Source organism: Tauraco erythrolophus, chromosome 26 (genome assembly GCF_009769465.1).
Source record: "Tauraco erythrolophus isolate bTauEry1 chromosome 26, bTauEry1.pri, whole genome shotgun sequence".
NCBI lineage: Eukaryota > Metazoa > Chordata > Aves > Musophagiformes > Musophagidae > Tauraco > Tauraco erythrolophus.
Window position 1 is genome coordinate 2023135 of NC_141490.1, and position 21267 is coordinate 2044401.

The following is a 21267-nucleotide window of genomic DNA, read 5'->3' on the forward strand; positions in this document are numbered from 1 at the left end:
TCCCCCTACGCTTCCTCAGTGACCCCCACCTCCGGAAACGTGGGGGCAACCCCCGCCCAGGGCGTCTCCCCCTCCCCGGGCCCCTCTCCTCAGGCAGCGCTGCCCCGGGACGTTGAACGCTCCTCGTGGCCGCTGGCAGCCGTTAACGGCCGGCGCGCGCGAGGGCGGCCGCGCCGGGAGCGCCGCCGGGGAGAAGGGCGATCTCCCGGCCTGCAGCGAAGGCAGGCTGGAGCCCGCCGCGTAGCCCTGCCCCGAACGCGGGGGCTGGGCGCGGGCCGGCTCCCGGGAAGGGCGGGGAAGCACCCGCGCCGGCGGAGGCTCGGGAAGGCGAGCTGCGCGGGGACGGCGCCCCGCCAAAGCGTCCCCTGCTTCCGCGGCCGCAGGGAGCGGCATGTTTGAGTTGGAGCACGGCGGGAGGCACCTGCGGCTGCGCCAAGTGTTGCGCTGTCCACTCTAACTTAATTCCGGTCATGTTTCGTCTCCTAAGCATCTGGGACAGGTCGAGTCACGGTTTGAATCACTGGAACGTTTGGGGATGACGGTGAAGTGCCAGACAAGGCTAGATGGATCCATTTCAAAAGCAAGTCATGAATTAGTAAAATCTGAGAAATTACTGTCACTGAAATGAGTAACACCACTAAAAATAGACAACTGCCAAAACACAACTTTTTTTCCCAAACAATGGAAAATAAGATTGCATTTTCATAGAATCACAGAATGGTTTGGGTTGGAAGGGACCTTAAAGATCATCTAGTTCCAACCCCCCCTGCCATGGGCAGTGAAATCCTGCACTACACCAGGTTGCCCAAAGCCTCAGCTAACCTGGCCTTGAACACTTCCAGGGATGGGGCATCTACAACTTCTCTGGGCAACCTGTGCCAGTGCCTCACCACCCTTAACATAAGAAATTTCTTATCTTATATCTAATCGAAATCTCCGCTCTTTCAGTTTGAAACCATTTTGGTACTGAGTACAGTATCATTTAATATTTCACTAGTGATCTGAATGTAAATTTAAGCTTAATGAGAAAAAATGGCTAAATGATAAATAATTATTACAGCACTGATTTTGTTAAAAAAGTGGTTTTTTAATGAAATGGAAAATTAGGTAATTTGGAACAAGGAAAGCAAGCAGTTTCACTCAAATGGGGAACTCCTGAATAAAGCTCTGGTGGCCAGATTTTAAAAAAAATATTAGAAGTCAATTGAAATGGAGAAAAGAGATATGGATATTATTTTGAAGCTGAAGAAAATTACTCAGAGGTAGAAACTTAAAGGGCTGAAGCTGTTTATTTTAGTCGAAAAAGACCAAGCAGCAATTTGATTTGATTATACTTCACAGGAAGGAACTATTTGTTGCGAAATGGCTATCAGGAAAGTGTACAGAAATGGGTGACCAAAACCAGAAACCAGTTAAATTCAGAAAGTTGTGTGTGTGGTTTTTTTTTTTCCTGTAAGAACCAACCATTCAAATAAAGTACCAAGAGGAATGGTAGAATTACAGTTGTTGTATGTAGAAATCAGCTAGATCTAGGTGTTTAAATCGAATTTGAATATCTCTCTGGTATAGAGATTTAGGTAGACAACTGCACACACATACTGAATGCCATGTAACAGAAGAGGAAGCTGAAAGGACATGCTATAATACTGCTGTCTGGTTGGAATTCAGTGTGAGTATCTGTAAATAGAAATATATACTTCCTACCTGAAAGCAGTAGCTGCCAAAAATGTATTTTTCTTTGTTTGACTGTCAGAAACAGGAGATTTTATTCTGTTGCTGAATTCTTCTGCATCAATTTCATTAGTTTCTTTCAACAACTTTAAAGAAAGAAGATAAATTTCTGTAGCACACACAGGTTTTGTTTGTTGTAACATATCAGTGAAATACACCGCTCCTTGTGGTTAGAACAATTGAAATCCATGGCTATCAGTAAAATAGACAGTATTTTTATTTTTAGGATTATTATTTCAGACAAGGATTAAAGATGCACCTTTGACCTAAAAATTATCTCCCTAGTTGTATGATACAGATATTAAAACATTTCCTACAGACATGTATTGTGTTTTTTTTGTTGTTGTTCATCTGTTGTTTTCCTCCAAGAGCACTAACAGGCATGAAAGAACATCTTGGGGTCTTAGGTTTGGTTTTGGTTGGGTTTTGAAGTTGGGATTTTTTGGGGGTTCCCTCCCCAGTGCAATGCTAAAACTTGAGCCACTTCAATTTACCACTGAGCTACACAGCTGAATGCCCTAATGCCTTGCTAGTCAGCATTATAAACAGAAAAATCAAGGCACAGAGATTCTAATTGACACTGCCAAGTCCCACAAACTATACAAAATATTGGTTAATTATTCATTCCCAAGTTCGCTTTCCTGTTTTTTGTGGCCTTAGTTATCTTATCACTACACAGCGTTTAGCTATTACAGTTACAATTGTCATATTAAGCACTCCACAACCACCAAACGCAGCACTTACCTTCTGAAAAGCATCACGCTTTAGGGCTGCAGCAGACAAGTACGAGTAATGGCTGTCGACTTTTTATTTATTTGTAATTAATACACACCTGGGAAACAATTTACAGCTGGTAAATTAGGAGCTGTCTATTAATCTGACTTCGACTAGCCACAGTTTCTGGCTGTTTGCCTCAGAGGAGCCTAAATTCCTCCCTTGAAGCTACTTATGCACAAAGGGATGGAAGATAATTTGAAGATTTCCTACCAGACACCAGTGGTATATTCCTTGGTATTGTTGATAGAAGAACTACATACACGCAATGTGGTTTCAATCCTAAACTGGCTTCCCCCAGGCAGACGCAATGCTTACGGGCAACTGGCAAGTGCGCGGAGAAGGGGAACTCTACGTGCTGACGGCTAGTACCTGTTTCAAAACTGCTTCTTGGGACTTTATGGACCAAGCAAACGGACTGCACCATGCTGGTGTAGAAACAAGACGTGTTTTCTGACGATATCTGTGTGGGATACAGAGAGTCGCAAAAACCTTCGTTCGTAACCTCAGATTTGCATGATTTGCTTTCCCCACCGAGGAGGGGAAGTGCCGCGGAATAAATGCAGACGTAGACAGATATCTTGGGAGAGTCCTCATTTCCTCTGCCGTGTGTTCAGCCGGCCTTTTCTGTCGTATACTGATGCAAGCCACCGTAAATTCCCTCTCCGTGGATCGCTCTAACGGCCGTTACCTCCTGCAGCGCAGATCGCGCTCTCCCGCTTCACAGGAAGGCGCGAAGGTGACACGGCACTGACGCCTGCATCTGGAAATACTTCCCCTCCCTCCCAGACGGCGCTCCGCGGCCGCGCCGCTTTCCGCGCCGCCGCCCGACGTACCCGTCTACGCGCGGCGGGCAGCGCAGCCCCGGCCGCCGAACGGGCGAGCTCCGGCGGCGGGAGCAGGCGGCGGCGGTCCCCGCCCCTCCGCCAGCTGCGGCTGCCCTTCCGTCTCGCATCGTTCCGCTACAGCCCACCGAGGAGCGAGGTAGGATCACGGCCGCCGCTTCCGTCCTCCCGGGGGCCGGCCGCCGCTCCGCTCGGAACTGCGCGAGCTGCCCGGCGGGAAGCACGCGGCTCCCGGGACTGACTTCGTTTGGCGAAGAGCCCTGCACCGCTGCCTCCTGGCGCGGGGCAGGAGCAGGGGCTGCGGCAGAGCAGCCCAGCGCTGCTGGCGCGGGTACGCCGTTCCCCACGAGAGGCGGAGACGCTCGCTGCCGGCGCATTTGCGACGCGGGCAGGACGTCCCGCTGTGGGACCGGCAGCTGTCCCTTCCTTGCGGTTGCAGCAAGCGGCAGAGCCTTCCCTTCCGCCGGGATTGGGGATGGCGGGCGTCCCTGAGCCGGACCGCAGGCACGCGGTGGGCAGCGGCCCGTCCGCTGGCAGCTCCGCGCCGCGCCCGCGTGGTACCCGGACCCCGCTCCAGCACGGGCGCCGAGCGGGACACGACCCGCCGGGGCGCGGCCCTGCGCCTCTTCCCTGCATCCCTGTTTGTCCGTGGGCAAGTCATTACACACCACCTCGAACGGTCAGCTAAAAACTCCTTTTAGCTTCTGCTGTTCCTTTCAGACGTGCTTGGTAGAAGATCTAACCGTCCTTCACTACTAAACAAGGCCACAGTTGTTGGCTTTGGTTTTTAGGTGCCGTCTGATCAACAAGTTTGCATGCAGTTTGCTGAGGCCATCTCTTCCCATGTGTTGCATGCATACAGAGGCTAGGCATACAGCTCCAGGCTGAAGACTTCGTACAAATGCTGGGCTCCTAAAGGTTAGATGCAGTGATGGTGAATGTCAGTGTGCATGTTACATCTGGCCAAAAGTTTTACACCAATCACAAAGCCAAGTAAATCAGATCTTGCAGGTAGTAAAGTAGCTAGTTGTTATTTTCGGAAACTAAAACGCCCTTATTCCTAAAAGCATAGATAAAATGGGTAAGAACATTCATATGCAGAAAACATTTTAGGAAAATGAACAAAAAATTTACTAAGATACAGACCAAAATGAAACAGGAAGGAAAGTGACAATGTGCATTTCACAAAATTAGTAGCATAGAAGAGGACGTTTTAAAACTGTTTAATACCAGAGAAGAGAAAGAATGAAATTCTTTGCCATATCTTACTCTGTCATATTACAATTGCCTTTATTCTTACTCTCCCTTTTCTTTAAAAGATGCTAATTTAATTTCAAAGATGCTATCATCATCAGTTTTAAAATAAAAGTATTGTAGTGCTTACTTAGAATTACTCCTTCCAATGGCAACCATCCCAACAGCAGTAAAATTACTGAAATATGAGACTTTACAGTTCAAGTCCTAGTCGATACAGGTGATTCCACATAACTTCTGTTTTATTTTGTAATTTTTTCCCCTGGCACACCACTAGAACTGAAGATACAGAGACATTTGTGGCCTGCAAAGCAATACAGCACATTCAATTGTATCTATTTTCTGCCAGCGTAAACAGAAACTTTACGATAGAAGAAAAGGGATGGGTGCAGTTATAGGTGAATGGAATGGGCATAGCAAAGTTATGACTGTCACTGTTCTTTCGTTTTATACATTAAACATGTACAGTGTTTTATCCGTTAAACATTAGCCATATCATGCTCTCAGTCACTATGTCAGAAAGCTAAACAATATAAAGTTTACCTGTCTGGCTGATAGCTGTATGAGGTTGAGGATACGAACAAAGCTAAAACCAATTCTTCTGGAGGTCTTGGAGAGGATTGTGTATTGACATTAGAGACAGAGTGCAGCCCAGGGCTAGTTCTAAATTAACCCTGAAGTATGTAGAAGAGGGTCTGGAACCTCTCAGATGAAGCAGCTGACTGGTCTTTAATGATTAATTCAGGTGTTTTTTTGGTGAAATGACTGTTGTCATTTCCAAGGGAAATAAATCTTTTTTTCTTCACTTTTCTCTGTGTCACTCTTGAAGGAGAATAGCTGTGAAATCAAGCTCAGAATTCAACCTGAGTTAAAATAAAGTCAAAACACCATAGGCAAATCACTGCTACTGCAAAATAAACTGCATCCCAGCTTCTCTGAATGTACACAACTCCAGCTCAAGATGCAAAAGATACAGGCCTTTCCAAGGGGCAGTCAAAGGTGGACTAAGTTTGGGTATTTTGAAAGTTCTGTCTTTTATAGAGAGAACCTGGAATAATCAGTCTGTGTAGACTTAATATAACTTTTATGGCTTAATGGTCAGTAACAGAGAGCTTAATCCAGTCTCAGTCGCTTCTCTATTTGAAAATTACAAACAGAAAATCAAATGACCATGTGATAATAAGATCATTCTTGCAGGGCCAAGAGAACTAATTTGATGAAGCATATTCATGGAGCTACTTAATAGCATTCTCATAGAAAGAGAAAATGGTAATGAGTCATTACTTATTTTAATGTAACATTGCGTAAGTCAATTAAAAGTTTTGTAAAATAACAGAACTTGAAGGATGCTCCATGTTATTCTAAATAATGATAAAAGGCAACAGAGGAGACCAATTATTTAATAAAGCAATTTTTCAACAGGTAGTGAAACATGCCAGTGCTATTACAGCACTGTGTGCTAGAAGAGGACTAGCCTACAAATTCTCTTGCCTTACAGACTAAGAAGCATTGTTCCTAACTCTTGAATCCTCTCGTGTGTTTTTGGCAGAGCGAAGATGAGTGGTGAAGAGATTCTTGTGTGTGCAGTAGAACTTGGAAAAAATTTCTGCCTCTATTTTGCAGGTAATTACTACCCACTGATGAAAGAGACACACTGTCTTCTTTCTGCATAGAAGATCAAAAGCTGATACACAGTTCATAGAATCATAGAATGGTTAGGGTTGGAAGGGATCTTAAAGATCATCTAGTTCCAACCCCCCTGCCATGGGCAGAGAAATCCTCCACTACACCAGGTTGCCCAAAGCCTCATCCAACCTGGCCTTGAACACTTCCAGGGATGGGGCAGCCACAACTTCTCTGGGCAACCTGTGCCAGTGCCTCACCACCCTTAAAATAAAAAATTTCTTCCTTATATCTAATCGAAATCTCCCCTCTTTCAGTTTGAATCCATTGCCCCTTGTCTTATTGCTACATGCCCTTGTAAAAAGCCCCTCTCCAGCTTTCCTGTAGGCCCCCTTTAGGTACTGGAAAGCGGCTATAAGATCACCCCGGAGCCTTCTCTTCTCCAAGCTGAACAGCCCCAACTCTCTCAGCCTGTGTTCATAGCAGAGGTGCTCCAGCCCTTGGATCATCTTCATGGCCCTCCTCTGGACCCGCTCCAGTAGCTCCGTGTCCTTCTTATGTTGGGGACTCCAGAGCTGAACACAGTATTCCAGGTGGGGTCTCACGAGAGCTGAGTAGAGGGGCAGAATCACTTCCCTCGAAGTTCAATTCTTTCCTTGGACTGAGATCCCTGTTTTTGTGGAATCTTGTTTTTTTCCTGCCATGTTACCTGAGCAATCCTCAAAGCAGTTACAATCCCCACCCACTTAGAAGAATCATAGTTCTTAGATCATGGAGCCAGGCTGTTCACTGCAAAAATAATCTGAAACAGCTGTTCCAGTGTGTTAACAAGTCAGTGCCATATTATTGCTAAGCACCTTAAGCATTTAATAACTTTTTGAATACTGATGAAAAACATTTCTTTAATCAGTCTAATTTCACCTAATTTTCCCATAAGCTCCACTTTGAAGTATTGTTAGCCAAATATCTGAGTCAGTGGAATATTTGTTGTTTCATACAATACATTTCTGTAAAGAACACTCAAGAGGGTTATAATATTATGGGCTGGACTTGGAATAAGCAGGAAACTTCCAGTCTTACAGCATGAAGTTAGTTAGAAAACAGTCTCTTCTTTAGAAGCAATTTGTAATGAGTGTTTTCTTTTCTTTTGCTCTCTTAGAATAAAGGTGCTGATGAAAGCAAAAATTTGCATGCTATTTATTCCTTGGTTATACACTTAAACTGACCTGAGCTGCTCACCCTTAAGTAACCGAAAGACATTTTGCATGCTTCTTGGTTTGGTGGTAACTCCAGTTCTCAAATGACTCATGGTTTCATCCTTGTGTTGAGTTTGCTGTGCTCAGAAAACACACTCTGTAGTTAGAACAGCTCAGCTTGGTGAGTTAGTGACGCTGGGGAGTACAACTGGAAATGCGTAGGTGGCTGGCTGGCTGGCTTCCAATCTTGCAGAACAAAACTGGGTAGAAAGTGGTTTCTTTTGTGGGGGCAGAATGTAATGTTGTTTTTTCTTTCCTTTTTTTTTTTTTTTCGCTCATTTGGAACCAAGATGATGATGGTAAGCTTAAAGCTCATCATTTATTAACTTCATTATCAATTTTACCTGAACTAACCTGCTCACACTTACTAACCCACGGATGCTTTGTCTGCCTTTGAAAACTTGTACTCTGATGGATAATGGCTACTATAAAAATCAGAGCTACAGTTCACCTTCTCCTTCTGAAGCTGATGTTGTTTTATTGCCTCCTAAGGTACAGGGTAGTGGCTTCCCTAACAGAATGACCTTCTAATGCAATTCCAACTGTTGGGCAAAAGAGACAACTGTTGCTTCTCAACTCTCACTGAGAGATACAGTAGCTTCTCTTGCTTACATATACAGACTGCTGTATTCTGGAAAGTCCTCTGGTCTTGCCTGTACTGCTACAAGCCAGAGGTGGAAAGAATGGCATGGCTTCTGTTTTGGTTGAGATTGCCATTCTAAGAACTTATTCCACCCTGTATCCTTAAAGACAAGGTTAAGCCTGTAGTGAACTGTTAAGATCTGATTAGATTACAGCTAAAATATTTGACCTTCTTTGCTTAATATTTCTACAGGGCTGGAATGCGATGCCTTTTGTAAGGAAAAAATTCTCCACCGAGTCCTTCGAAACGTAAATAGCCAGTTGCTTGTGGTTCGACCAGATTTAAACATGGCAGCTTTTGAAGATGTGACAGATCAGGAGATGAAATCTGGTACACCATTTTCCAAATATATACTATAACCATTGCACTGTTTATTCTAGATGTGCTTTTGTTCTTTGTAATCACTGACTCTAAATGATAAGACTGAGATTAAAGACTTAAACTTCATTTGTAAGAATAAAGCTAAGTGAAGTGAGCTGAAATTGTGTCTTGTAGATTCCTGGATTAGACTGAGACCTGCAGAATGTCCCATGCAGAAAAGGGTTGCTAAGATTTTATATTAGCTCTGATAACAAACTAAGTTCCTAATCCTTTTTTTGTGTGTGTGTGTGTTGGATTACAAAAAAATAATTTTTATGTTTAAACAGACAATATATTTAGCACTAAAAGCTCTTAATTTCTTTAACAGCAGAAGCTAACAATGTACTTATGGTTTTGGCTTTGATTTCTCTGAGGGTTCCTCAGCAATGATTCAGAAGTATATTTGTTGAACATACTTATGTACAATCACATATATACAGATATAATCTGATTTACATATGACAAAGTCAATTCTCACTTTATGCATCCATCTAAAAGGATTTGAACATCTTACCCCTACTAACTGGTAACTTCACATGCTTTCTTGCAAATTCAAAACCTTGGTTATTGAATGATTGTAGAAAGTCAAGTATGTGCTACCAGTAGTCATAAAAATTCAAGTCCTGGCTCTCCTGTCAGGAAAAGTATCCTGGGAAGACAGCAGTTACCAGTGGAATGGTAAGTACATAATAGAGTTAAATTGTTGCAGCTCGCTCCTGAGCAGACTATTAATAATAAACAATTTATATTTAGGCAATGGAATGCACTTCAGTATTCACTATTACAAAACTACCACACCTTCAGCAGGGATGCCTGTTGCATTCAGCGTCCAGGTAGAAGATAAAAGTTATTACATGTGTTGTGAGAAAGAATGTGGAAAAATGATAGTTCGATTTAGGGTAAGTATCTTCTTTCCATACCTTGCATATATGTGAGTAGCAGGCAACTTAAGAATTCAAACATGTGTGAGCTGAAACAAAACTGCTCACATCTTGTGCTGGGACTAACCCATTCCCTATTTCTTCCTCAGGAAGGAGAAGTTCCCAAAGAAATTCCTGGTGAAAGTAATGTCATCTTTTTCAAAAAGACATTTACGTCTCATAGTTCCAGAGCATTTAAGTTTGAATGCTCACTAGAACAAGGAATGTTTTTGGCCTTTGAGGAAGAAGGCTACTTAAGAAAATTAATTCTAAAGAAATTGTCAAAAGAAGATGAAGTGGATGAAACCATGAAGATAAGTTTTTAACTTAAGTCAGAATGAAAGTCACAACCTATGACATACTTCAACAGTCTTAAAATACATTTTGGCTTTTTATAAAAGAAATCTTATTCTTTCTTCATCCAAGGCAAGCCACTTTTATGTTTTTAGCTACCATAAGCCAGTACAAAAAAAAGAGCATCTTACAAAGGGAAATAAAGTCAAAATCTTGGTAAAAAGATGCAGAAGAGTGTTGTCCAGTCAGAGGGAAAGAGAATTACACAATCAACAAGAATATGCGTGTCTATGTAGTGCTATATAGCTTGATCCCTAAAATCTTTACTGCCTGTTATAAAACAGCTTTTGAATTAGTTGTCTGATAGACAAAGTAGACCTATTTTGGGGAGGGAGAGAAAACCACTTAAGATACCACTTAAAATAACGGATGTCATAAGCAGACCATGCACCTGGCCAATAAACACTTGAGATTACTTTTTTGCAGCAAGAGTATTTTCTGAGTGTCTTTATCAATCTCAATTACACAGTGACATTCTCACCTTCAACTGAAGTAGAAACAACAGACAATTTTTAACTTACTGAAAATCTTTGCTTAGAAAACTGCTAACTTACCTGAACAATTAAAGTTCTAATAAAGCTGTTTGTCTTCAGCATCACACCACCTCCCCCCCAAAAAAAAGTATTATGCTTTTATGTAAAGGTTTTTAAAAGTTAACAGTAAATTTTAAGGTAGTGATGAAACGAAACAGACGTTTGTCCTTCTAACAGTTTGGAACATATGTAAATATGACTGGCTCCCATAAGGAGAGACATAAACTGCTGCGATAACCCTGTCTGTCTCAGCTTTTCATGTTATGCTTTCCCTGCCATTTCACCTATCTACTAGCTGCTACAGGAGCACCTAAAGGCAGTAAGAAACCAATTATTTACAATCAGGTACAGCCACCGAGTGCACTATCGCTTAGAATAATTCACTGGAGGGGCTTAAATTCAAAAATGTGTTTAACACATCCAGTTGCCCAGTAGGACTGAGTCCCAGTTTTATATGCCTGATGAATGTTCAAAAATGGGATTAGACCAAATGGTTACAGCCATCACAATAATTAAGAATAAAAGTTAATGGTAACTCCATGGAACTGATTCAATTTCAACAGGAGTGAGGAAGAACATGTGATTCATAGAGAAAGCTATGGTTGTTACCTTTTAAATCTTGCCTCAAAAACGCAATGAACTAATCTCAAGAGTTGCTAGCCCCTAACATTGTAGGTCTGGACTAGTACATTCCTAGAGCTCTTGTATAACTCATTTCTCACACAAGATATCTTAAACACATACCACATACAGATGCATCTTGTATTTGGTCTCAAAGGAAATGTCAGACACCTTCTATGATACATGCTCAGACTGTACAGAGGTACTCACCAATGGCTCATACATACGCATTTTCCTCACTGTGACAAAATAACACCACATTGATACCGAAATCAGACCACATCAGACAGAAGCGACCATCTCAATTCTGACCACAAGATTTGCAAAACAAAAGTGGCCAGCTACATATTTCCCACGATTACATGAATAAGTAAATAAATAAAAATTCCAATCTTGATTAAAAAAAAAAAAAAATCAGAAAGTCTTGTAGAATTCAGACAGACTGATGATAACACATAATTATCTTCCTCTTACTGTTAATAATACCACACTAGAATGTGGAAACAGTTAACCACTCCTTACTACTACGGAAGTCAGAAAAGATAAAGCAGAGAAACTTAAAAACTACAATCTCATCCCCCCCCCCCCCCCCCCCCCCCCCCCCCCCCCCCCCCCCCCCCCCCCAAAATGCTTTAAAACCTAAAGACAAAACAAAAACGCTGCCTCAGTCTCATGTAAAGCTATGACATAAAGGGTACGTTTGTTGTCTTTTCAGTCACACACGAAAAGGTGTAGTGTGTTTTATTTAGAAAGAACCTCCCCCAAAAATGTGGCAGATGAACATACAGGTTCCAGGGAAACTATGAAAGCCGTATTCTATTTATGGCTCCTAAAATTAATCTGCAAAAGTCAATTATTGCTGTATTTTCTAATAGACATTACTTTTCTGTTAAGTGAAGTCTAAGTCACCTCTTTATTAAGGACAATACATTTATAAAACCATTTTTTGTTTTATAACTTATAAATGAAGTAATGCAGAGTAGCAGAATGAACAGTTACATACAGTATGAAATAGTATGTGAACTGGATTTTAGGAAAAAAAAAACCTATCTGCAGAGAAAACATTTTAAGTAACTCCAAAATAGTAAAAATCATTCAGAAGTACACACACACGATTTCTGTAAATTCTTTATTGTATGGATTAAGAAAAAATTATTCCCTTTTCTACATCAACTGTCAGGGTCCAAAGAGTTACAGGATGTGCTTTACATACAGTTCAGTTCTTGTGATGTCTGAAACAACAGTTCAATTTTCCACAAGTCAAGTTTGGTTTACAAAACAGGAAACCAAACAACAGTTATTTTAGAAAAAACACTCATTAAAGCTGCCATTACAAGGAAAGTTACCTTCAGCTATGCAAGTCTGTCATCGATGTAATTAATCCCGCTCAATTTACAGTGCAGCTTAAATCAACTCATTCTCATCTGGACATTATCCACTTTAAATCTACTTTTTCTTTTCTAACATTTTTACTGCTGTTGGGTACTTATTTCTAAAAGACAAGCTCTCAACTTGCTGCAGTATGTACACACTATGGGCCCTTGGTTATTAATTTGTTTCGCATTAAACATGGTAAAAATATGATGAAGCAGAGGCAGCAGTGAACAATCATGTTTGTCAGGAACTCTGTCGCATCTTAGAGGCTCCACAGCATGGCAACAGCCTTGCAGATACCAACATCGTAATAGTTAAAGTAGCAGAGGCCAGCGAAGGTAACGGCTGACAGTACATACAGACCTGTATTGGCCAGTTTAATGGGTACATCTCCATGGACGTAGTCAGTTATAACCTGTCCAAGACCCCTACAGAAATAGAGGGAGAAAAAAGATGAAATCAGGAAAGGCATTCCTCACTGAAGTCCACACAGTTTATGTGAGCATTCTACTAAGATGGCTCAAACACATCATATTTTTCAGCCATTATCATCAACCTTTCCAAAGAATGCCCAGTTCCCACTCAAAAAGACAATGCATCTATTTAAAAACAAAACAAAACAAAACAACACAACACTCCACATAGTCTATTAAAAAAATATAAATATTGGCTCAGTTTTCTTAACAGTACTGCAGAAACAAGGCGCTGAGCACAGCTCTTGCAAACAACAGAATCTGTAGGATATGCCTCCAAGAAGCAGTGGGCAGCTTATCTGACTTCCAAGGACTGAAGAAAAGAAACCAAAGGAAATATCCTTCTTGCTTGAACAGCAAGGTGTGGCTCTGGGACCACCCATTGTCACAAATGCTCAGAAGACTCCAGGATGTGTAGTAGATTAGAAAATCACGGCAATCAAAAAATTAGCATACTCTGGGTTTTTTTTCTACATGTGTCAGACTGGAAGTGAACTCTTGTCAGAAGAGTCAGAAGTTCTGACAACTTCGTTAAGGGCAAAACTGAGGTTCAAGAAAACCTAGCATCCCAAAGTACCACGAAGTTGCTTATCTGCTTTATCTCTATGACAAGGAACTACGGACCAGTATCACCTCAAGAATGTAAACTCTGCCAGTTGGGCCAACCATGCAGCTGGATTCACTCCTAACTAGACTTGTTTAGCCTACTCACATTAAAGATCACAGCAGAACTACAGTTAAGAAGAAGAACATGAGCAAGAATTCATTTCCCAGGAATCAATAAAATAATGATCAAGGTCTTGGCTTCTTTACTGGAATATTTGCTATGAACTCTTTATTATGCAGAGTCTCATCACCATTGAGATATACAAACCCAGCCCACAGCACAGAACCTAAGAACAACAACTTGTTTTATATAGATCTGTCCTGTTTCTGTTCCCTCTGTTCATACAACATTGATTCCTCTACAAGATAAAAACGTCCAAGATTCTACAAAGCCAGTAGCAAGGAAGTCCTCCTAAGGTAAGATACTGTGTAGAAGAACACTAGAGAATGCTTACGGATGCCTTAATAGTACTATGTATCTTGCCTTCTGACTGAGAGAACAGCGTGACAAAGGAAGAACCAAGGTACAACTAGTGTTGTCAAAGATCACAACTGTCACAGAGCTTGGAAAGTAAGGACTTTGTTTGCATCTCTTTCCAGGTGTTTTATACTAGATCAGGAAATCAGTCAGTAGGTTTCCTGCCATATACAGATTTATGAGCTAAGGCTTGAAGTCATCCTGAGTATCAGACTTTACTTTTAATCCTGAAGGATCTATTGTGCTTACCAGTGGCCATGGAGAGTGAGGGCCACAGCCAGTGAGTAGTCCATGGCTGGTCCAGGATACAGGTAGGCTGCAGGAAGGAGACCCAGCAAGAGGACACTGACAGCTCGCTCACTTGTCCAGTGCAATGATGCAGCCTTGGAGCCACCTGTAAAGAGAAGCGCAAGCCGTCTGTCTGGGCTGGAGAAATCGCTCCGAGGACAGGGAATAACGGCTCAGCGCCGGCTGACAAACCTGGTGTCCGAGACAGCCGCGCAGACAGACAGACACACACGCGCGCGGGACGTACCGTGGCCGTGCTGGGGCGGACTGTGGCTCTGCCGGGCCGGAGCGTTCCGATCGGCGGCGGCCGCCAGGACGGCGGGGGGGCGACGCAGGGTCCTCCCGAGGACAGCTGCGGAAAGAGCAGGGACGCGGCGTCAGGGCACGGCAGGGCACGGCAGGGCACGGCAGGGCACGGCAGGGCACGGGGCCGGCGGGCACTCACCCATCTGGGCGCCGCGGTGCCGCGCCAGCCCCGCCCGCAGCAGCACCAGCGCCGCCATCGTGCCCCGCCAGCCCAAGGGCACCGCGCACCGGAGCTGGAAGCCGCCGCCGCCGCAGCCCTTCCGCTTCCGGGCGCGGGGGGGGCGGCAGCAGCAGCGGCGCAGTCCGGCGGGCGCTCGGCCGCGCTGGAGGTGGCCGGCAGGAACGGAGAGAAGCCGCGGCCCTTCCCGGAGCCGCCGGCGGCGGGAGGCCGGAACGAGCGGCGTGTACAGCCTCCGGGCCGCCCCAACCCAGCGGCGGCGTCGCTGCTTCGGAGGAGATGCTTCGTCTGGTCTTAGAGTCCACGACGGTGGCTACAGTGCATCGAGGCGCTCCTCACCTGCGCGTCTGCTAATGAAAAGTCGTTGTACGGGGGAAGCTATGCAACATTTCCTACCATGTACGTAAAGCAGTTGCATTGTAATTGCATGACTGACCATCGGAGAAGTGGCTGCCGGAGAAGAGCAAGCAGCTGGAAGCAAGCTGAGTCTGCTCCACAGCTTTCTCCAAGTCTTCGGCACTGGCCGGCAGACAAGGGCATGCAGAGAACAGACAGCAAGCAGGACTTGGAGTGCAGACCTGGGGCAATGACACTGTTTTGTACTTGTTCAGGTGCAAGCTAATGCAGGAGCTGTGCTCAGTCACTGACACAACCATCACATCAGCACAGTATGTTTCCCCAATGGCTGCTTTCCACTCCAGCCTCCCTTACTTCATCTCCTCTAAGCCCTCTACAGCCACCTGATCTGATCAAGCAGAAACGCACGGCACAGGGAGAACACAAGGACCACCTAGACTTCTCAGGCCTGTGCTCTGTCCCTGGGCTTTACTCCAAAACAATAACAAAAACATTGAACATGTCTGGATTTATTTATTTTGTTAAAAGGCTTGGCTGTTCAACTGCAGGGAGAACTGCCCAGTACCAATTTCTCCAGTAACACATTGGGCAGACCAGAGACAGAACACAACACCCACCAAGGCTTCTCTGTCAGCACAAATGGTTTCAGCATCCCCCTAAAGAGAATGAAGGAAAGGTAGACACAATGGCCAGCCCATGCCAGGATTTGGAGAGAAGTCTAGAATAAGCAAACGCACTGGTGTCTTTTCTTCATCTTTATGGGAAGGAGTCACTGCACCTTCAGCTGGAATGAGAGTATTCCCTCATGCTCTCGTCTGTGTCCAGCTAACCACGTGCACGCTGCCACACAGGTCTGCTTTTGTTAGAGGCAGGGAAGACAAAGCTACCATAGGGTTAAATCCAGTGACGTTTTCTCTGTTATCAGACTTTTTGTCTCTCCTTTCTCCTATTGCAAGTCTTGGTCATTGATTTGGTAACCCAAAAAAGTAATCTGATAAAACTTAATTTAAAAAAAAAAAAAAAAGTGGTGCAAACATGCCTGGTTTTGCCCTGCAGACAGCCTGTAACATTTTCGTGCATCGGAGGTCAACCTGGTCACAGAAAAAGAACCTGAAGTTGGCAGGACTAGCCAACCTGTGAGACAGGCAACTGCTCCCCTGTTTTTCTGAATGTCAAGTCAATGAAAAGCAAGGGGGCACCTACTGCAGGCTGCTCAGTTTCTCCCGTGGGCTGGCAGGACGTATATAAACCACAGTGTTGAAACAAGTTGTACCATGGGGCAGTGATGAAAGATAAATACCTGCCTCTGTCCTCTACCTTACTGTTTGAGCTGCAGCCTAGACTCATCAGTCCTCATCTGAGCTATCCTCTGATTTTTCATCAGCAGCCACCTTCCAGTTCTTCCTCTTGCTCTTCTTCTCTGGTACTTCATTGTGCCTCTCTGACACAGAATTGTGACGTTTCTTTCTCTTTTTCAGAGGCTGTTTCTCTTTTTTCTCCTCAGATTCACTGTCCTCACAGCTGCTGGTGGTTGAGCTGCTTCCATGAGAAAAGTCACTTTCCTGCCCAGAAGAGGTAGGTTCCCTGGCAGGCACTTTCCTGGTCTTTTTCTTGCGCTTGTGTTTCCCTTTCCGGGTGCTTGAAGTCTCCTCTTCTGAGCACTCACTCTCCCGGGAAGAATCTGATGATGTTCTCCCCTGCTCCTTTTTCTTTTTCTTTCGCTTTTTGTGTGATCGCTTTTTTTGCTTCTTCTTGTGCGATTTCTTTGTTTTTTTCCGTTTGTGTGACTCACGGGAAGTTTGCTTTCCCAGATGAGATTTCTTCTTCCCATTGATAACGTTTTGTTCATCTCCTTCTTGCTGGTCACTATAAAAAGAACAAGGGATGACCAAAAGGAGGCAGACAGGCAGGCACATAGCAGTTGAGCCTTTTCCATCTCAAAGTTTTAAGCAAGCTCATCCCTTCATTTGGCTAAAGCAGGGAAGCAAATGCTTTGACAGATGTGGTAGCTGTGTTTTTGTTTCAAGTGCTCATTAACAGCTTGGTTCTACACCTTACTAATACCCTTGCTTAAGATATTTGATCCAGAAACGAGGAGAATTTGTGCTGAAAGCCACTGAGTGATGAAAACTCATTTATAGCAGATTACTTCAAATCTAAGCCTGATAAATATTATACTTGATGATTCTGTTAAGTGCAGTTTAAAAATAATTATTTCTCTCAAAGATCTTACTTTACAGTTAAGTGTTCACTCTCCAGGATACTGCAGGAATTTATATTCTCCAAATAAGGAGAAACACAGAAAATACAGGTACACTACCGTTGTGGAAATTAACTCTATCCCTGCCAAACCTAGGACAACTATAATGGAAAGGAGAACCTGGAGCTGGTATTTGAGAGGGTGTATGCTGAGCTGATTTGGAGTCAGCCTATTACTCTGGCTCTCTGTTGGCCCAGACAGATCTTACAGATTCCTACCATTTAATAGCTTAGGCTAAAGCTGAATGTCTAATTACTGTAAAAGATGCAGTCTCCTCCTAAGACTCTGAAAGGGCGGAACCACATCAATGGACTAGATTTTTTTCAGTGGGAGTCTGTAACAAAACAGTGCTGCTTTACATTCACGACTGATCTATATTCAAAGCCTAAAACATAGTTTGTAAAATTGCCTGCATAACCTGTTTGCCTTACCTATCCGTATCAAACTCTTCAGGGTACAATTCTTTATAGCCACTGTGACCCCATCTGTAAGAAAGTGGAACCATCTATTAGAAACAGAAAAGGTGTTCAAAGGAAAAATATAATTCTGAAAAGAGAGTGCCACAGAATGAACATGCGTTTAGATAACACAGAAGGGCTATCAGAACCTTCCCAACAAAGAAGGAAGGAAACATAATTGATCTGGTTGGTACTATTTAAATACACTTATGTTCTCAGACTCTTTTCCATTTCTAATTAGGGAAAACTACAACTCAAATTTCTTTAGAATAACCCTGGAGAGCATGAACTTGCATTTCTCGAGATTTTTAAAGTTCCTTGGGCAAAGTAATAAATATTAAGCTCAGTTGCTAAGCTCAGAGCTGAGTTTTTGTTGCCTACTGTGACTTAGGAACTCTATAGATGAACTCAAATTAGGTATTCTGTGACACTGTAAAAGTTCATGCAGGTTACTTACTCATTCTAAAAATGAGATCAAGTGCTATTTTATAGGAGTACATACTGAAAAGAGAAATGTACTAACTTTTTGGTACAGGACTCCAGAAATGTGGTTTAATTACAGTTATAATCACAGAACATTAATTCAGCCACAAACCTGTCTGGCATGTTGGCTTCACATTCATACAGCTTTTTATTCCAGGATCGGGCCCTAAGGAGATCATCTTCGACTGGGTCAAGAAATTGTGTGTTCTTTGTTTTCCAGTCAGCTCTGTAGCCCTCCTCATCAAAGCCATCACTGCGCATCCGACTGCTGCAGAAAGAGAACAGTTGTCCTTCAGCTGTCAGCTCTGATGGAGAAACTTTCTGAGCAAGGGATTAGAGTCCAGAAAGAAGTGCAAAAATCCAGCAAGTCTTGGATGTCCATCTATGCAAGAAGACCAGCTATCATTTTAAGAGACAGTCACCATTAACAGCTCTCTCAAAACCAGTTCAGTAGCTAACACTGGTTTTAAAAACTTACTACGTCCTTCTGTGTACAGAAAAATTCTTGATAGAGATGCTCACAATGCAAAATTAGAGGAAGAGGTTTATCTTGCTTATCACAACAAATGAAGTTCTCTTCCTCTAGAATACCCTGCAGGAGCAGAGTAACAATATGCAGTGAGACATAGGCTAGTAAGAGCAGCAAAAAGGAAAGTGAAGAAGTAGAACTGACTTTCTAGAATTAGCATTTGATCAGGTACCAGGACTAAGACCCCAAATCCACAGAAAGCACCAACAGCTTTCAGTGACCTCACATGCCTGTGGCTCTAGTTTTGTTCCTCACTTGAAACGCCGCACTTCCTGAGCCAAGCAGCAGCTGTGGACTCAGTGTAAGTCTGAAAGGTGTTCTCCCCTGAGATACTAAAACCGCTTCCTGCAACATTCATGCTTCTGAAAGGTCTTCGTGGTAGTAAGCCCGCCACCCCCCACAACCCCCCTTGAAAACCCCAACCCTCTCCCCAAACTCAGGTTGTTTTCATGTAGCTTGTGAGATCCTCAGGCATGTCAGAATGATCTAACAGATACCACACAAGCAGCAGTTGATACCGGTGTGTTAAAATAGTAAAGGACTCCACATGAGGACAGTTTTGTTTACCGCCAACCTAAATGGCAATATATTAGACTTTCCTCACAACAATCTGCCATTCTACTTAAGCACTTCCTACTCCCATTGCTTCAGAGGGCCTGGCCTACTTAATGTTTTATTTTGAAGACTACGTATGTAGATGAAGAGATAAAAGGTCAGACTTAAGCATAGGTCTGACCTCTTCCCAGGGATTCATTAAGGAGAAAATAAATATATCTGTAGTCTATGTAGTCTTCATATGTTATAAACACATAGTCATCACAGAATGCTCTTGAAGAATTATAACACAAAAGGGTTCAGCAACTGAGTCAAGACGATTATCTCTTCCACACAACTGAAACCCACCTGGAGGTGTCTGACAGCATTCTGCTTTGCCTTTTCCAGTAAGTCTCTTCTGACTGCTTCTCCCACTCCCTTATTTTCCACATTTCTGTCTCTTCCTGAATCTGAAAGTCACAGAAAGGAAACAAGTGTAATATTAGGGAAACTTTTACAGACATGTAACATCAGCTCCTAGCTCAACAGTTCTGCTAACAAAATTCACAGCAAGCTTTCCTGCCATACTGAAATAGGTTGTTATTTCTAGCTATGACCAAGGTAACCAAAAGGAGAATCTCCCGATGGCGATACCCTAACAAAGCACATAAAGATAAGGCATCAGAAATGGTGGGTCTGCATGATTTTGCTGTCTCTGCTGTTCTGGCTTCCCTGCCTTGTCATTCATTCCCATCCCAAACATACATATTGTTAGAGAATTCAATATATAAATATTATCTGGAAGGACCAAGCCAAAATGAGAAGTTATGCTACAGGCTGAAAAAGCCACAGCATGCAAATACAGAGTGGTTTGGCACAGATTTATGTTTATGAACACTGACAGTAAATGAGTAATTTTATAAACATATTTCATAGATTTCTAGGTTGGAAAAGACAATAGAGATCATCCAGTCCAACCATCCCTAATCTCCCATTAAACCATATCCCTAAGTAGTTCATCCACCCTATTCTTAAACACATCCAGGGATGGGGACTCAACCACCTCCCTGGGCAGCCTATTCCATTGGCTGACAACCCTTTCAGAGAAGAAATACTTTCTAACATCCAACCTGAATCTCCCCTGACTAAGCTTATGCCCATTTCCTCTTGTTCTATCACCCATCACTAATGTAAAGAGCCCCTCCCCTACCTCCCCACCATCCCTTCTCAAGTATTTGTAGGCTGTAATCAGGTCTCCCCTCAGCCTCCTCTTCTGCAGGCTAAACAAATGAGTGGGACCTCCTGAATTATGTCAAGAATTAATTAAATAGCTTGCAAAAATTAACGGAGTTTCTTAATCTTGCACTGAAATACTTCCTGTGCACATTAACACAAAGTTCGAATTCTTTGATGCAATTAAAAGTACATACAAAGTACAACGAGAAAAACCAACAATTAAAGGTTTGCTACTTTTAAAAGGGGAAAGCGTACTTTCCATGAAAGCCCCGAGAGAACGGTTTTGTCGCAGGACAAACATTATAGGTAAATACATATACCCGTTCCCTCGCCAGGATGGGAACTCAAGAAAAACAGGGTTACGCTGAAAGTGAGACTAGAGATGTTTACGAGGCGGATTTCAACACGCTCCTTCCCTCTGAAAAACCCACCGGCTCTGCCCACCACCAGATGCCAACTCGGGCGCTCTGCTCCGCCGGCGGTTCCACACCGCTGGGCAGGTACCGGCAGTCCGGGGCCCCGCAGACGCCGCGCAGGGGATGCCCCGGGCGGCTCCGCTCTCACCGCGGACAAAAGCCGCCCACAGCAGCGGGCAGGAGGCAGAGCCAAGCGGGACAGCCACGGCAGAGCGAGGACAAGGGGCCGCCGAGGCCGACAGCCGCCACCGGCCCCGGCCGTACCTTGTTGTGCGCGCCCGTGTGTCGGATGACGTTCCGCAGCAGCACCTTCCCTACCGGCACCCGGGACATCCTCTCGCCCCGCACCGCCCCACGGACGTCGGCACCCCCGGGCC

General features: G+C 43.7%; 3 protein-coding genes across 5 annotated transcripts in view; 1 reads left to right on the forward strand and 2 right to left on the reverse strand.

Moving 5' to 3' along the window:
- The window catches only part of LOC104370393 (succinate dehydrogenase [ubiquinone] cytochrome b small subunit, mitochondrial), a 41285-nt gene extending 26649 nt beyond the window's left edge, over nt 1-14636 (reverse strand). The window contains exons 1-4 of one of the 2 annotated variants that reach the window (XM_086626896.1): nt 14579-14636; nt 14381-14485; nt 14095-14239; nt 12041-12716 (exon numbers count right to left, since the gene is read on the reverse strand). In XM_086626896.1, the coding sequence (XP_086483022.1) occupies nt 12551-12716; nt 14095-14239; nt 14381-14485; nt 14579-14636 (474 nt within the window). In that variant the 3' untranslated portion in view covers nt 12041-12550. Of the gene's footprint in view, nt 1-12040; nt 12717-14094; nt 14240-14380; nt 14486-14578 lie in introns of those variants that run through there. The other variant, XM_086626895.1, reaches the window with a different exon arrangement.
- IL18 (interleukin 18) lies at nt 6161-9732 on the forward strand. Its single transcript, XM_009992575.2, has 4 exons — nt 6161-6227; nt 8319-8456; nt 9240-9385; nt 9517-9732. The coding sequence occupies exons 1-4, from the start codon at nt 6161-6163 to the stop codon at nt 9730-9732; spliced, it is 567 nt and encodes a 188-aa protein (XP_009990877.1).
- An 831-nt stretch (nt 14637-15467) lies between the features above and the next one.
- Nucleotides 15468-21258, reverse strand: NKAPD1 (NKAP domain containing 1). Of its 2 annotated transcripts, none has more exons than XM_086626916.1 (5): nt 21155-21258; nt 19608-19708; nt 18288-18440; nt 17666-17719; nt 15468-16840 (listed from the first exon to the last, which is right to left on the reverse strand). In XM_086626916.1, the coding sequence occupies exons 1-5, from the start codon at nt 21221-21223 to the stop codon at nt 16321-16323; spliced, it is 897 nt and encodes a 298-aa protein (XP_086483042.1). In that variant the 5' UTR covers nt 21224-21258; the 3' UTR covers nt 15468-16320. The 2 variants fall into 2 exon arrangements, with proteins under 2 accessions (XP_086483042.1, XP_086483041.1); XM_086626915.1 differs by having other exon boundaries at nt 18288-18443.
- Between the last annotated feature and the right edge of the window lie 9 nt (nt 21259-21267).